At 48.1% G+C, this 18,010-nt stretch overlaps 1 protein-coding gene across 1 annotated transcript in view; it reads right to left on the reverse strand.

The window, feature by feature from the left end:
- Positions 1-13,222: 13,222 nt before the first annotated feature.
- LOC121045576 overlaps positions 13,223-18,010 on the reverse strand; it is a 32,075-nt gene continuing 27,287 nt past the window's right edge. The window contains exons 3-4 of the mRNA XM_040498531.1: positions 16,506-16,637; positions 13,223-13,311 (exon numbers count right to left, since the gene is read on the reverse strand). Coding sequence (XP_040354465.1) covers positions 13,223-13,311; positions 16,506-16,637 — 221 coding nt within the window. The remainder of the gene's footprint in view (positions 13,312-16,505; positions 16,638-18,010) is intronic.

Raw genomic sequence — 18,010 nt, forward strand, 5'->3', positions numbered from 1 at the left:
CCTCAGAAATAGTTGAAAGACTGCGGAGCTCTTCCGAAATGCGTCCACTCCGCCGTGAGTCTTCGTCTTTCCAATAGAAGAAGTGTTAATTTTTTAGGGGTGGAAGCTGTTTTTTGCCTCGTTTTGTCTACTAATGTTAGTCTGTTCAAACTGAATTAGCATTATATAATGACACTATTAAATTTTTTTTTCGTGCAAACGTTCTCTTCATGTTTTCATTTATGTCCTAATCATATGTAAATAATTTGGCGCCCGCGTCTCAACTGCTGTTTAGGTGGTTCGGGACTAGTCAAGCTGTGTTACAGCTTTTTTCCCTTTTCACCTTCCAACTGTAAACTGTTGGCAAAATAAAGACATTTGTTATTTATTATTATTATTATCAAGGCCAAGTAGGAAAGCGCGATTCATTGGACACGCGCTTGCTGAACAAGGCGATTCTTCGTAACGGTAAGAGAACATACAGCCAGTAGAGCACTCTGGGAATCTACGAACAAAATAGCCTTCGTCACATGGTCTTCTAAGATGTGTTCAAGCGCAATGAGCAGAGCGTAAACCTCAGCAGTGAAAATACTTGCAACACTGTCAATACGTCTCGCTCTATTAAAGTGTTCCGAATAAACTGCGGAACCTACGAAAGACGAGCTTTTGGCCCCGTCAGTAAAAAGTTGCACATAGTCTTGATATTTTTCTTGTAATGCAGGACATTCCTCGTGAAGAACCTGATGGTTAACTGACCTTTTGTTATATTTTGTAACCGACCAGTCACATGACAATCTTACTGCCTTCCAAGGGGCAACAGTTTGTGTTTCCTTAATCAAGTCACTTTCAGGAATAGCCAGCTGCAGGGAGGCAGAAATGCTCTGAAGCCGGAAGCTTAATGGGCGTATTATGCTAGGTTTGTTTTCAAAAAGCCGTAAAAACATGGAGGTGTGAACCAAGTTGTTTGATGGGTGCATGGGATCAGATTTCACTTTGCACCCATAACACAGGCTAAGATATTGTCTGCGCTTCTCTAGTGACATTTGATGTGTATCTACATACAGGCTCAAAACAGGCGATGTCCGAAATGCTCCGGTGGCAAGTCGAAGGCCAAGGTGATGGACCGGATCCAGCATTTTTAAGACAGATTCCCTTGCTGATCCGTACACGATTGCACCATAGTCCAGACGGGAACGGACCAGTGAGTTGTACAATCGGATGAGACATCGCCTGTCAGACCCCCAGGATGTGTGAAAGTACTTTGAGAATGTTAGATGACCGCAAGCATTTCTGCTTCAGCTCCTTGACGTGAGCCAGAAAGGTAAGTTTCTTGTCGAAAATAACCCCTAAAAATTTGTGCTCGTATTTTACAGGTATTGCAGCGCTATTGAGCTGCAAACAAGGATTAAGCAACAGACCACGAGATAGTGAAAAGGGCACACACATTGTCTTTTCAGATGAAAACTTAAAACCATTTTCATCGCCCCAATTGCTCATTTTGTTTATTGGAAGTTGAAGCTGACGCTCGCAACTTGAGAGATTGCAGGACAAAAAGGAAATCTGCACATCATCTAGATATAATGAATATGAAACTAATGGAGGCATCACTGCAGCAAGGCTGTTTATCTTCACCATAAACAAAGTGACGCTCAATACAGCCCCTTGAGGGACGCCATTTTCCTGAGGAAATACATCCGAAAGTGTGGAACGAAACCTAACCTGAAAAGTTCGGTTAGTCAAAAACTCCCTTATGCAGCGCAACATGCGGCCACGGACACCATGTGTGTATAAGTACTTTAGAATCCCGTAACGTCAAGTAGTATCATATGCTTTCTCTAGGTCAAAAAATACCGAAACACAGTGCTGTCGATGAACAAACGCTTCACGTATGAAAGTTTCCAGGCGAACAAGATGATCCAATGTTGATCGCCCCATTCTAAACCCACACTGATTGGGATCCAAAATTCCCTCAGTATCTAAAAAGTGTACTAATCGTCTATTTATTAGTTTTTCATAAGTATTGCCGAGGCAACTGGTCACTGCAATGGGACGATAACTTGCTGGTAGAGTAGAGTCTTTACCGGGCTTTAGGAGAGGAATTATATGTGCCCACTTCCAGCACGGAGGAAAGGCAGAAGCCCTCCCCAAATGATTAAAAAAGGTTAACAAATGGCCTAGAGATTCAGGAGACAAGTGCCGCAACATTTCATAGTGGATTTTGTCAGAACCAGGTGCCGACTGCTTTTTTGACCCAAGGGCCACCTCGAGTTCGCACATTGTGAAAGGCTGGTTCTATACAAGAGTGTCTGATCCTGACATAGCAATTGGCCGCTTTTCTGTTACAGCTGTGAACTTCTTAAATTTTGCCGAATAATTAGACGAGCTGGACACTTCACAAAAATGTTCCGAAAGAACATTTGCCTGGTCTTTCAACGTTGGCGGAGCTGAGGGAAAAAGAGGCGTCCTAAAAGAGAGGTAGTTACCTCGAATTTTCCTCATTCGGTCCCACACTTCCTTAGTAGTGACAAAACTGTTCACCTTGGAAACATATTTCATCCATGAGCTTTTCTTAGCTCGTTTCCTTGTCCAACGAGCCTTTGCTTTACATTTTTTAAACTCTACCTTGTTCCAGACCGTTGGGTAGCGGCAGAAAGTGCCCCAGGCCCTGTTCTGACGTTTAAGCGTAACAGAACAGTCTTTGGTCCACCAAGGCTTGCAGCGCTTAGGAAGATTTTCAGATGTTTGTGGAATGGAGGCAGAAGCAGCATTTATGATACGGTCAGTAACGTGCAAGGTGGCATTTTCCGGAGTCATAGCTAAAAGTTTAGTTGCGTCAAGCACTGCTTCCAATGCAAAAAGAGCCCAGCCAACTTTGTCTAATTTCCATTTGGGAATACGTGTTGAAAGTGAAGGAGGTGCTACGTTAATTTCTAAAAAAGATAACAGAAAAACGGTCGCTCCCAAAAGGGTTATCTAAAACCTTCCAAGAAAAACAGGGAAGTAAAGTTGGGGATGAAAGAGACAAATCGATGGAAGTGAAAGTATTATGAGCTGCACTAAAAAATGTAGGATCGTGTCCATTTAAAGAGCAAAGGCAGGATGACAATAAAAATCTTTCAATGACACCACCACGGGAGTCTTGGCGGGCACTACCCCACATGGGGTGGTGGGCGTTAAAATCCCCTAAGACTAAAAAAGGTTGCGGAAGTTGCGCTACAAGTCCATGCAGGTCATGTAAATGCAGTGGAATATTTGGTGGCAAGTAGAGTGGAACAAGCGTAATAAGGCAGTCAAGAAGAATACGAACTGCCACTGCTTCTAGGGAGGTTGTGAGAGGAACAGAAGCGCAGGCAATATCACTCTGGACAACCACATCTACTCCACCAGAGGAGTTGCTATGGGATGCACGGTCCTTTCTAAAAACCTGATGACGACGTAGAACATTTGTTTGAGTCTCCTGTACGCATATAGCGACAGGTCGAAGCTCATCAAGAAAAAAATTCATGTCATCAATATTAGGGAAAAGACCACGGCAATTCCACTGCATGGTACATAGTGCTTTGCCATTTAGAGACGAAACAAATATATAAAAAGTGACCTAAAAAGAAGATCCGTTAAGGTTTAAAATCTTTTTTTACACGTGGGGTACTCTGCTTTTTAGGAGGATCTTTTTGTTTCCAAGTGGGGTCACTGGCAACAGAAAGAGACGACTCCGATCCTGAGAGGGGAGAATCCTCCTTGGACCTGGGTCCACTCACGTCCATGGGCTCGTCTGTTGCCGCCGGCAGTTGACCCCTGGAGGTCGACTGCTTTGGCGGCTTCCCGGGCTTCCTCTGTGGAGCAGAGGTGCTAGGGGGTAGGCCTCGGCCCTTAGGGGCCAAAGGGCCAGGTAGAGCAGGGGAGGTGCCATAACAAGAAAGGCTTGGCTGACACAATTACTGTACCAGTGCTGCCCGGGCACTATAACCAAGTGTGGATGCAGGGACAGGACCTGTTTCCACTCAAGGTTAGCCCTTGCCGCCTAAGAAGGTGAAAAAGGAAGGAAGAGAGTGTAGAAGAAAAGAGAAAGAGGTGGGAGGAAAAGTGAAAGAAGGAAGAAAAGGGTAGAAGAGGCGACTGACTGAATCATCCTGGTCGGGCCAAGCCAGGACACCCGTCTACGAGATGCAGAGGTCGAAGCTGTGTATTGCCTCGCCCGGGGGGCCCCGAAGGGTCCAAACATACCCCGGGCTCAGCTCAACCACCAGGGTCCCCTTTTCCCCGGACACGGGTACGCCACGCACAGCCAGACGTGGGTGGGCGAACCCGCATGGCTCGGGGTTCGTAGTGACGCCACTCACCAAGCACCTACTAAAGTAGGTGCCCCCTGCGTGCGGGTATGGTGGCCCACGTGGCTGGGGTCCGTGGTGGCGCTACTCACCAAGCACCTAGCACCTAAGGTGCAGGCGCCTCCTGCGGGGCTCGGGATCCGTGCAGACGCCACTCCCCAAACACCTGCTTTCACAGGTGCCCCCTGCGGGGAAGAAGTCGCTGGAATCCAGGAAATCGACAACGTGCTTGTAGATGGTTTGCTCGAGAATTTTGCATGGCACGCAGGAAGTGAGACTGGCCGGTTGTTAAGCAGAAGGAATTTACTGCCAGACTTGTGGGCTGAAATGACCTCACCTATTTTCATATCGGAAGGTACCACTGCCTTAACCAAGGACTGTTGAAAAAAGCGTTTATTACCAAAGGAAACAGAAGATAACAGCAGAGCGTCGCGGGCGTCGAAGTCTGCGTAAAAGCAGAGTCGAACGCTTGGGCGACACGGACTGCATATCGCTACTCGGAGCCCCTTATGTACGCGCGTTGGCTTCTGCAACAACCGGCCTAGAACGTTCGGCGATTAGAACATTCGGAACTCGATCAGTCGAGAGTGTTCTCGAACCCGCGAGAACGCAATGTTGACAGAATAAATAAAAGAAACATTCCACCGACTGGAATCGAACCTAGATTTTTCGCGCGACAGTAAAGTGCGGTAACCACTCGGCCACGCACGCGGTCGCTCGCCGACGCGCGTAGCTATATAATGCACAGCACGCCTAAAAAGCGCAGTAATAGTAGCGTTCATAATCTCCAGGCAATTTTTCTATTTCCATTTGTCAATTTTTATAGAGGTGGCAGGAACCCGAGACCTACCCTTCCCCGCAGAATATAGTGACATTGTGTTTCTTTTCTGGTCATTATTATTGACTAAGGCCGGCCAACAAACAATAAGCCATCAAAAACACACTTCTACCAAAAACACTTTTGTGCTTCTTTAAGAGTATACTACCTACCAAACAATATTTTATAAGACTGTCAGAGTCCTGTATCCCGGCTATGGTGAAGCACCACAAAACCACAAAACTGCGCATGCAACAAAATTAACACAATACATGTTGAAATACAACGCAAAAACAAAAGGACACATGAGAACACACGGGACAAGGCGCTGAGTGTCAACTTTATTTAAAAAAACAAACGCAATCTTGTTCACGTGGGCATTTGGTCTTTTTTTTTTTTTTTTTTTTCAGAATGTGGTCGCTTTCTTTTTCAACACATTTTTAATGCGGAAGCAGTAACTATTCTATGGGGCGGACCCGACGGCGTCTATAACCGCGAAAGAACGTGAAAGAAATTAATCTCCATTCTCCAATTGGCTTAGCGAAACAGCTCCTAGATAGCCATTCGGGGCCGCTTCACGATTGCGCGCGCTCGGCCTCCGCTCTTGTCTCAGGTGTTGCCGGAGCGGGGGGGGGGGGGGGGGGGGGGGGGCAGCCAACAAGACCGCTCCATCAGGAGCGGTCGTGTTGGCTGGCCACAATACCAGCTCGTCGCATTGACCAGAACGAGCCGGAATTATGTTGAGGGCTCTTCGGTTGCGACGGACGTCCCCTCTTGTGGTTCTGACCCAGTAAGACCTTGGCCTGTTTGCTTGACGGAGGACCTCCCCTGGGCACTTGAGGTCCTTCAACCACACAGTCGATCCGAGACACAGTTTGGATAGCCTTCGAGCTGCATGTCGGCGGTCGAAGTGTGCCCGTTGGCGCTCTTTGACATGACAGTCGCGTCTAGTTGCGACGTTGTCGTTGACTTGGCCGGGAGTCACAAGAGCTGGGTACACCGGGATCCGCCTCCGCAGACGTCGCCCCATGAGGAGTTGGGCTGGAGTCCACCCTATCGGACCCGAGGTATCCCGGTACGCAAGTAGAGCTAACTACGGGTACTCTGCTTTCTCAAGCAGATTCTTCATGGTCTCGATTCGCCTGAGGATGACGAGGGCTGCTGGTAGTGTGCTGGAAACCGTAGTTCCGGGCAAACTCTGCGAAAGCATCACAGGAGAACTGTGGTCCATTGTCGCTTACTACCGTTGCAGGTATCCCATGGCGGGTGAATATGCTCTTTAGACGTTTGATGACAGCCTCAGCTTTCGTTGACGATAGATAGGCGATCTCGGGAAAGCGAGAGCTGTAGTGAACGCAGAGCAAATACCCCTTGCCTCGTAGATGAAACAAGTCCAGCCCAACCATTTGCCATGGCAGAGATGGCGTCACCGTTGGCATGAGAGGCTCGGCGTTTTGTTGACGTACCTTCGTGCATACAACACAGTTATTGACAACCCTTTCAGCTCGGACGACAGGCCTGGCCACCAGACAGCTTCTTTCGCGCGCTGGCTGCACCGTCCAATTCCCTGATGTCCCTCGTGCAGTAGTTTCAGCATCTCCTTCCTTAGGGAGCCAGGAATAAGGAGGCGGGTTCCATAGAGCAGAAAGCCTTCTCAGTGGGACAGGCTTCCTCTGTACTGCCAAAAAGGCGACACGTCGAGAGGAAGTCTTGACTTTGATGGCCATCCGTTTATGCAGTACTCCCGAAGCATCTGGCAAACTTTGTCTTTCTCCTGGGCTTTTTTGACTGGATGCAGAGAGCTGCTTCGGAGTCCCAATCACTGCTTCAACAGTGAATGACTGAACTTCAGCGCAGGTCAGTGTCTCCGCCGGCTCTTCCTCCCCCACCGGAGCCCTTGATAGAGTATCAGCCGTCGCGATGCTCTTGCCAGGAACATACTGCATTCTGTATCTGAACCGCATCAGACGCATGCGGAAGCAAGAACGTCAGCAAAGGTTGATGATCGGTCTGGAATGTGGCTGTTAGGCCCCGCAAAAAGTCTTGAAACCGCTCTGCTCCCCAGGTCAAAGCCAATGCTTCTTTTTCCACCTGAGCGTGTCGGGTTTCAGTCGGGGTAAGGGACCTTGATGCGAAAGCCACAGCTCTTTCCCTCCCATCCGGCTGGACCTGAAGCAAGACTGCTCCTAATCCGTGTGAAGACGCATCCGCCGAGAGTATTGTGGGATACGACGGATTGTAGTGAGCTATGCAACAATCTGAACACAGGAGATCCTTGACGCCTTGCAGAGCGGCTGCTTGAGGGGGACCCCAGGTCCACTCCGCCGTTTTTCGAAGCAGGTCTCTGAGCGGCGCCGTAATTTGTGCCAAGTTTGGAAGAAACCTTGCCAGATGGTTTGCCATTCCAAGGATCCGACGGACGCCGGCAGGATCCTCTGGAGCCGGAAAATCTCTGATTGCCTTGACCTTTGCTGGGTCCGGTCGAGCACCGTCGCGGGATATGATACATCCAAGAAGTTAACTTCCCTTGTGCTGAAGACACACTTGGCCTTGTTGAGGGTGACTCCAGTTTGCTCTAGGCGCTTGAGAGTCTTGTGCAGATTCGCATCATGCTCAGCTTGGTCCTTGTTGAAGACAAGTATATCATCCATGAGGTTGAGAACTCCGGGCAGTCCGCTCAAGATCTCCGACATGCGTTTTTAGAAATATTCAGGAGCTGATGTTATCCTAAAAGGTAGTCGTGTGAAGCAAAAACGGCCAATTGGGGTGATGAATCTGGTCAGCTCTTGGCACGAGAAGAGAGACGGGTTTGATGGAACCCGGAATTACCATCCAACTTCGAAAACACTGCCGCCGCCCCCAGCTGGCCAAACGTTTCCTCCACAGTTGGAAGGACATAGCGCTCGCGTCGGACGGAGGTGTTGAGGTGAGTGAAGTCAATGCAGATCCTTACTTCTCCGGAAGGCTTCAGGACTGGAATAATCCCAGCACACCAGTCGGTTGGACCTTCAACTGGGCGAATGAAGCCCAGATCTACCATCTTTCTGAGTTCTGGAACGACAGCATCTCTCAGAGGGATGGGCACGCGACGTGCGACGCTCGAGTAAGGCACCGCCGCTGGGTCTAGTCGGATGGTGTACTCTCCTGGAAGTGTCCCAAGGCCACTGAAGAATTCAGCAAAGCGCTTCTCGAGGCGTTCGGTGCTGCAGAGAAACTTGACGAGTCCCAAGTTCTGCATAGGCAGTGCGAGGTTGTTGTACAACGCAAACCTCTTGCCTTCTGGACTTGTCCTTCCATCTCATGACAGCGTCAAACTCCCCCAACACCTTCAGGGCATGTCCACTGGGCCCCGAAAGGACCTCTTCTGCTGAGCGCAGGCCAGAAGACGGTATTCCCGAAAATGTATCTGGGACCGCGGAGATTTCTGCACCGGTGTCGATCTTTGGAGTCAGTGAAACGTTGTTCACGGTTATCGTCGCGAACTTAGCGTCTGGACGTCTACCGAACTCCCCGACGGCGCCGAGAAAAACCGTCGGTGTTGAATTCTGTTCCACTGAGGAAATGCCTTTGGTTCCTCCAGGCATCTTCTTGCAGACACGTGCGTAACGACCCTTGGTCTTGCATCGAACGCACTTTTCGGCTCGCGCAGGGCACTTAGAACGAGCGTGACGCAATCCTCCGCAATAACCGCACGTGGAGCTTGGTTGTTTTGCTCGTGAGGTTCGCTTCGCATTCGAAGAAAATGGATTGCTGCGAGGCTTAGATGACGAGCCTTCCGCCACTGCGTCCAAGTCGGCGTCTTCAGTCTTGACAGGCGGTTGCACTTCAATCTCTCTCAACTACTGCTGCTTGTGAACAGACTCTTTCTGTCGAGCCTGGGCAAGCGCGGAAGTCAGAGTGAGCGCAGCGTCTAACTGAAGAGATTCCGAGAGTGACTTGTTTCGCAGCCCAAGAACGATGCGGTCACGAATCAGGCGGTCACGCAGGTTTCCGTAGTCGGATCGGTCCGCCATGTTGTATAGCACGGTTACGTATTGGTCCACTGTTTCAGTGGGCCCCTGCTCCCGTCTGTTAACCCTTTCCCGCCTGACGGGACACATATGTCCCAAAAGTTTGCGATTCTTTATTATCTCCTGCATTCTCCATATCCCGGCCAAAACCTGTCGGGACACTGGTGGCATTGGCTGCATTTCCAAATCGTACCGTTTTGGCGCTGCGATCGCGCGAACACAATTTTCAAGATGGCTGAAGGCGTGTTTGCGCGGGCTCTTTGATTCATGAAACGAAAGTCATCGAAAACGTAAGTAATTTTTATTCTACATTATTGCGCGACCATATGTGCATTCACTAATAGCTTCTGAGGCAGCACGTATAAATATAGAGCGCCGCCCGGCTAAATTTTTTTTCAATTAAGCGAATGTTTGTTCCCTGGGACATTCATGTCCCGTCATACTACAAGACAAAAATGGAACGCGCTGCAGCGTTTTTCGCGCCCTGAAAAAGCTTGTTTTGTTTGCTTAGTTTAGGCTTCAAATTAGGCTAATGTTACTTTGTTCGACGTTTGACGGATATTTGAATAAATATTGCTATTACTAAATACTACTACTCGTTATTTTTTCAGCATGGCAGCAGGTGGAAGTTCACTTAGCCGTGATGAAATCGACAAGCTCCTATTTGAAGACCTACCTTGCGATTATTCAGCTGATACGGATATTGAGTCTGATTTTGATGACCCGGATAGGGAACTAGGAAAGACTAACTGCCCACGTGATCTGCAAGAGTTGCTTGACCAAGTAAATCTGGTCGACGCCTCAGGGCCAGGGACGGACTACAACCAAGCAGAATCGCACAGCACAGGCGGAGTCATTAACAACCCAGCCTCTGAAGACTCGTGTGTAAGTCCAGAAGAAGTAGCCGCAGTCTCTGCGTTTTCCTTTCGTCAGAAACGCTACGAGTGGCGTCGAAGGCAGCACGTGACTGAGAGACCGGAGTTCAAGGAACAGGAAGGGGCTTCCGAAGACGTGTTCTGTGGTTGCTCAACAACGGTGGAATTTTTTCTAGCTCTGTTTCACGTGCCACTGCAAGAGGAAATATCTTTTCAAAGCAACCTCTATGCCACGCAAAAGGGCATTGAGCTCCAGCTGTCAACCACAGAGCTGCTTGGCTTCTTGGGCATCAATTTCTTGATGGGATATCATCAACTTCCCTCTTGGAGGGACTACTGGTCAGGTTCCCCAGACCTTGGGGTGCCATTGGTTTCAAGAACTATGTCGAGAGACAGGTTCTCCAGGATACTTTCGAACGTGCATCTAAATGATAATTCACTGTTATCCAGTCAGTGCAACGACAAGCTCTACAAGTTGAGGCCACTGATAGATGGGCTGAATAGGCAGTTTCAACTAGCCTATGGTCTGAGACGAGAGGCCTGCGTCGACGACTCCATCATACACTTCAAAGGAAGGTCATCAATGAAGCCGTATAACCCCATGAAACCGATCAAACGTTGCTACAAAATTTGGTGCTTGGGAGACATGTCGGGCTTCATCCAGACCTTCCAGGTGTATCAAGGAAAGCCAGTAGAAACATCTGAACTTCAGTCTGAATTTGGGTTGGGGGGACGTGTGGTTCTTGACCTTTCTTCATCGATCCTAGGAAAGGGCTACACGCTTTTTTTCGGCAACTACTTCTCCTCCGTGCCACTGATGGCGAAGTTGAAAATGGAAAAAACATGTGCCTATGCCACAATACGGAGCAACCGAAGGCAGCTTCCAGAACTTCGCTCTGACAAGAGCTTGACACGGAGAGAGTACGACTTCAAAACGACCGAGGAAGGAATAACTCTCTCCAAATGGAAAAACAACAAGGTAGTCTACATTATTTCGAACTACCATGGCTGTGAAGTGGGAACTGTGGAAAGAACGGAGCGAGACGGCACAAAAATAACGTTCTCGTGCCCGACTGCGCTCTCGGACTATAACATGTTCATGTGAGGTATTGACAAGGCGGACATGCTACGGAGTATATATGGAACCGACAAAATATTGAAGAAATGGTGGCACCGTTTGTTTTTTGGTTTCCTAGACATATGTCTTGTAAACAGCTATGTCGCCTACTGTGAGTTCAACGAAAAGATCCCCTACCTGGACTACAAGCGCTCCGTTGTGATGGGACTCCTCACCATGGGACAGTCGTCTAGTCGAAAAAGGGATTCAGATAGCAAAGCCGGTGGACAGTGTCTCAAGCGGCGCAAATCCTCCTACTCAGTGTGTGCAGATGTGCGAAGTAGTAGTCTCGGCTCACATCGGCCTGTTTTTGGAGAAAAACGTGGAAGGTGCGAGGTCTGTGCACAGCGCAAGCAAGAATCACGGCCTTTCAGCAAATGCACCTGTTCCGGAGTGTTTCTCTGCATATCTAAAGAAAGGAATTGATTTGCAGCTTTTCACGAGATTTCCTAACAACCTCGTGTTTCTTATAGGCCAGTAGTACTGTCGGGACACACATGTCCCAACTGACAAAAACTGTTCTGTTCAATAAACATTTTTTTTTGCTTCTGGGTTTCTTCAAATAGAGCCATTCCTATTATTTATTGAAAGTTTTACTACTCTGGGCAAATGTTAAGTACGGTCAGGCAGTAGGGTCAGGCAGCAAAGGCAGCAAAACATGCAGACTCATATACTACGTTCCTGACTTGAATGAAGTGACCGTCGAATCTCGCTTTCACGGTGTCGTACTTCTTGGCGTCGGCGTCAGATAACCCGAAGGTGTTGAAAATTTGCCTAGCCTGGCGACCCATGACGTAGAGAAGCGTTCGTACCTGGGTTTCCTCGTTCTGTGCGACCAGTCCGGCTGCGTGACGGAAATCGTCGAACTCGGCGATCCACGCCGGCCACTTCGAAGCGTACCCAAAGCGGAAGGGTTCAGGCGGCCTGAGGGCGAGTCCGGTGGCGACGCTTGCCCGATCCATGACTCGGTGCGGTCCGCAACCGCAAGGCGACACCCGAAGCTTCAGAGGCGGCGGAATCCCACTTCTGACACTATGCATCGGTACTCGGTGGCACCCGAAATTAATGCGACTGACTCCGTGTCACGGCAAACCAAAAAGAATAATTATTCCCTCATGGTCCTGCACAAGTCACGTGCCCCACGACACGCGCGTGCGTGCCTCGCTTGTAAAAAGCGGGAAGTTCAAAAGAGGCTCACGCCACAAAGATGTCAGCAAGTTATTGTGTGGTTCGGTGTTCTCGCCCCTTTTCTACTGTTCACTCCACCCCTCCCAATGTCTAGCTCAGTGACCCCGCTGCGGCGGCCGTCTCACCTTTATGCACATGGTCTGGCAATGCCATTTCTATGGCCGCCCTATTTCCAACTCTACCCCAAGCCTTTGGGACGAGCGGCTGAACGCCTGCCGCTAAGTAGTGGCTGGTAAACCGTAACGACGCAGTGGCCGCCTCCCATGGCGCCCCTGACTAGAGGCTAAACGCGGGGGCCACAGCCACTTATCAGTTTGTAATAGTCTCAGCACTTGAATTATGGATTACTTCACAGCCAGAAAGACTTTGCAAACAAAAATAGCGATTGCTTCATTCTTGCTATCGCATTGTGGATAACATTGATCAATAAATATCGGGCAAGCTCTATTTCTCTGATTCACCTCCGGCTTTCTAAATTTTGGAGTATCCGTAAAATTTAGATTTTCTTTATTTTTATTTATTTAACTCTAGCAGAACCTGCACGGAGTTATCGAACATTAATAACAATAACTAAGCATTTGAGGTGTAAGCTGACACCTTATCTAGGAAATTCCCGTCGTTTCATTCCGGCTTTTGACTCTTATAACAAAACACGAATTCGTGAAAAGCTATATCCTGCTGCTGTATTCAGGATTTTTTTTTAATTATTTCTTTATTCGAAAGATAGTTTGGTGTTGAAGCAATGCACCGTTTTGCTACCTCCCCCACCTCTCGATATTCCTGGCCCACGCATTGAGACAGAAGATACTGCAGGCAGTGTTTACACTTTCCTCACTGCGCGCGTTTTACGCAATTGTTTTTTTTTTTTTTTTTTTTTTACATGGGATGGAGAAAAGCTTGACAGAATCTCACCGTCTAGTAACGGCGCAGGACACCGCACCGAGGAGGACGACCGCGATGGGGAGGACCCAGGCGAGCCAGATACGCACTCCAGTGCCTGTGGAAGAAACAGGATGCACGTTTTTCACTAAGTGTTCTCGTAGTGACACTCTGCTACTTTTAAATGCATTATCATTTATTGCTTTGGTGGATGCATTCGACTTCCGTTTGGCCGGTCGTGGTTTGGAGGGGACAGGATTCGTGAGGGCACAGCGCGGTTCCCCCTGCGCTTTTTCGCCCCGGTCCACCCTTCGTTGCGTCCACTTTCTCTCTTACAAGAAGCAAAGAGTTTCCTGACCTGGCACGTTTTCCATGATGAGCCGGGAGAGCGGGCGGAGGTGGAGATCGAGCGGCCATGTCGGTGGCACAACGTACGCGACAAGGTAAAATCGAAACGCAGCGACGACACCGTTTCTGCGAAACAGCCTGCACCCCTGAGGGAAGATTTGTTCCTCAAAGGCAAGAGTATGCGGACCGTAGGCGGCGATTGAGGGAAGCTGCAGTGGGTGCATCCGAAGCCGCCGACGCCAGATAGAACATGCTGGCTCTGCCGACTTAACAGTATGCGAACCTTTGGGAGGTTGGAATTCCCATCCTTCGCTGAATCAGAACCCCTACGCTAAATGCTAACGCATTTCGACGAGAATAGCTTAGCGACAGCAATAAATTCGGCATCTTTTATTTTTATGGTGCACCGCGAGAGGGTGTTTTAGGAAATCTATTTTCAGCAACATTGCGATGCCTCTTTTAGAAACAAAGAAGCACCGTATTTTGTACAGTAACTGCTGTTAGTTGGAACCTCCATTCGCGGGTGCCCTTCCCGGGAGCTCCCGGTGGCGTCAGTTTATACAAAAACAAAAATTTCCATTTCCCGAACATAACCAGCGACCCATGAACGCTAACAATCGTTAGCGTTCATGGGTCGCTAACGATTGTTAGCGACCCATGCTGGTAAACTAATCGTACTTCAAAAAAAGGTTCTGCGAATTTTGGAAAACTACCGTGGAAATATTCGCGAATTTCATAGCAGCCCTTATTTTACTAAGCATAACATGCTCAAAGCAAATCAAATCTACTATTTCAAACTTATGCAGACAATACACAAAAGAAAACTCTACGGAGTGGATGAATCTGCTTCACAACTTTATTTATTGAGAAATAGTAAACGTAGAACTCCTAAGGTGCGTACGAACTATGGAAAACAAAAAATCGATTATCAGATTCCTGCATTACTAAACACTATGGAAGATTACACTGATTTTGCACTGTCATTTTATAAGTACAAGAAAGGGATAAAACAAATTATTATAGACAAGTACATTTGTTACGCGTTGTAGAAATGTTTTGTTTTTTGTTACCTTGGGTTCACCACTGGACATGTGAATACTAGAACTTCTGAGTTTTCTTTCTTTATTTTGTTGTGTGAAATGAACATTTTTTTCAGTCCGTTGAATGAAATGTATTTTGCGTACACAGGCATGTGTGTTTGGGCAGAGGGAATGATACAATGATTGTGCCACCTTTTGCACTTCTGTAAACTGTGGGGGGGTAGAGGCCCAGTCAGGCAGAAATGCCTTTTGCCACTACCTCCCTACCGGGCATGGCCCGTGAAAAACCCAATAAACTTTCAAACTTTCAAACTTTTTTATACAATTAAACCGCCCAAACAACTGGGCTATGGACGGGACAACTTTCTGAGAAATAAATCCGATATTTAAGTTTGCAAGCATGGCGTCCTGATTGGCGCCCCGTGCCTTCAAGCACGTCCAGCATTCGCGTGAAGGTTGCTTCGGCAGGCCTGCACTGTGTGGACAATTGACACAGTACCGAGTTGTCTGTGGGCACTCCTATGCAAACCCCAAAATTACGTTCATTTAAGTGCTACAACCGGTGAAATGGAACCTATTTTAAATTAACACGACGACTTTGATGGTACGCCAAGAATAGTCTGTAAAATTTCGTCTTGCTCGAGCTCAGCAACTCGTGGGTGCCCGAAATTATTCTGGTACGAAATGCCTGGATATTTCATGCCACTGGCATAGAACGTCTTGGGATATGAAACATCTTGGGATGAAATGACTTTGGTATAAGGTGACCGGGTAAAAAATTCCGGGAATTAAGTATTCGGGGATAGAGTGTGGCAGAGCCACTAAAAGTATAAAATATTATGGCATATAATGCACATGGGATGAAACATCTTGGGATGAAACGTCTTTGGATGAAACATATTTGGTATAAAGTGTCTGGGATGAATTGTCCTGAAATGAAGTGTCCTAGGATGAAGTATATTGGGGTACACTGAAAGGGACCCCCAAATACTCGCGTCTCTGTCAATGCACGCTAACAGAGCACGTAACAAAAAGTTTGCAGGTTGATGTCCTGTTGAACCGCTAAGAATGCATTCCTTTCGAGTGTTTTGTCCGTGTTGTTTTCATTCACATCGTTCGTGGGAAATCAAAATGCGACCACAAAATTACAGCACAATGCTCAAACTCTGAATTTAAGAGTGGAACGCTATAGCGAAACACATAAACACTCGCTCGTTCCCAAGCCGTGCAAGTGCGTCTGCGTAGCCTAGGAATAAAGAAGAAAAAAAAAAAGAAGCGCCTGCGTGGCCTAGTCGATTGCATGTCTGGCTCGCAACCTTAGGGTCGTGGGCTCGAATCCCACCTCCGCCTAAAAGTTCTTCAAATTAATCTTCTAGGCAAATAAATTGCCATATAAAGTGAAATTATTTTAAATATGCGGCGACCTTTGATTCGCATTACATGTAACGTTTCATTCGCTTTCATTACACAATGGACGTCACGTTTCACCTGAGCGTCGTGGCTGGTTTCAAATTCCCGCGCGAGGTCAAATGGCTTTGACGTCATGAGCCCATTGACGTCATGACGCATCACGACCCACGACGTCACGACATGACCAATCCTGGATTCCCAACTTACGCCGACGCCGGCTATTCTGTAGCACGAGCTCCTTAAAACTATCGCTTTAAAATATTACATTGCATTCGCCAGGAGCGCCGCTTAAAGCGTGAGCTACAGCCCTATTGGCGATAATCCCTTCTCCACGCAGGGTGATAGACGAGGATTCGTAAGGGTTCGATCAGATGTCGCAGCCATTGCCATGACTGCTCTACGAATTGAAAAACAACTGGCTTCTCCTAGTTTTATTTTTTTCTGCGTCTTGTTTGGAACTCGGTGTGACGGGATCGCGCGTACGTCATGCGTTTCCTTCTCGACATGTGCCTACCTGGACCGCACTCGTCGTGCTGGCTGAGGACGTAGGGCGCGGTGCAGACGCAGAGCCGGTTCGCGCACTGAAGGTACCGGTTGCTCACCGTGCACTCCTCCGTGGCGCGGCACTCGTCGAACAGGTCCTTGGCTGCGGGAAAAACCGGCTGCGTCGTCATCGAGGCGCCATACTTTACCCCCCGCCTTACGGTGTGCCACAGCCGAAGCTACGAGCCATCCCTCTCAATTCAGCGCTGTGAACGTACAACACATCACTCCGCGCCCCACGGGTCACTGCGCACCTTTGGAAGGTCACGTGACACTAAAACGGCAAAGGATTGGCTTTGATGGCTCGTCCCCTGTGACTCATCGTAAGGTGGAACATCAACGGCCCCCCTCACCCAAGCGCTCGTTCTTCCCGGTAAGAGCATTCATCAAGTCACAAGAGCTATCCCCTCGCTACAAAAGCACCCTCCTATTCAACCGGGTATCGCGGACTGTTTTGTCCGCTACAACATGCCTGAGAGTAAATTCTGTCGTAGCTTTGAGCAGATTGAATACATTGCGAGGGTCTTGCGACGAGATGTAGTTAGCACGGCAAGTATCGACACAATGCTCGATTGCCGGGGTGACGTATCTCGGTTTAAGGTCCACCAGCGTACAGTCAATTGCTGTCAAATGTTACTGTGCGAATAGGATCGCTCCAGTCATTTTCAACTGGTAGCTCTAATAATCGCTCTAACTACCACTCCGCTCGTTTTGACTTTTGAAGCGTGAATTTTTTTTTTAAGGATACTCCCCAATCCCAAAATTTCGTCCGTTCGTCCGCGAGTGCGTTTCCCGCTCAACTTAGTGGGGAAACTGAATTGGCGTTTAGGTCGCGTGACGTGAATTTATGTCACGTGATGTGACGTCACGTGAACTATACGACAATTCTGATTCTCCGCTAAATTTAGAAGGCAAATTGATATGACGCGGCCTCACGTAGGGCGACGTATACAGCAACTTATTTTCCCATATATATCGGTGAATTTGATAACAATAAAGGTTCTTCAATTTCCGACACAACGGTTTAATTCACTTTAAATAATGCATTTCATGCATTTTAGGACTTTAGAGATAAAGGCAGTTGCCAATTTTGTCACTGAAGAAATAAATGTAAAGTGTCTGCAGCTAACTTGTAGGTCATTAACTTCTGGGAAAGAACGGTTAATGAAAACTGGACTGTCTTCAAAGATAAAATGATCTAGGTACCTAATCGAACGTTTTATTCCACTGACTCGTAATATATCTGATAACACTAACCATTGGTACAATAAACAATTCATAGTCAATCCAATAGAAAAAAAAATGAAAGCCGTTTACAAATCCCTGTAACGCCGAATTGGAGCGCAGCTCTTGAGGATGAGTAGGAAAGGGTACTGAGGGGGGTCACGTGACCTCGGGGAGGGGTTCACGTGACCCTGAGGGGGGTCACGTCACCTCGGAGTGGTCACGTGACCTCGGGGTGGTCACGTGACCTCG

The sequence above is a fragment of the Ixodes scapularis genome, unplaced genomic scaffold (assembly GCF_016920785.2).
Source record: "Ixodes scapularis isolate PalLabHiFi unplaced genomic scaffold, ASM1692078v2 PGA_scaffold2__306_contigs__length_199485367, whole genome shotgun sequence".
Classification (NCBI taxonomy): Eukaryota; Metazoa; Arthropoda; class Arachnida; order Ixodida; family Ixodidae; genus Ixodes; species Ixodes scapularis.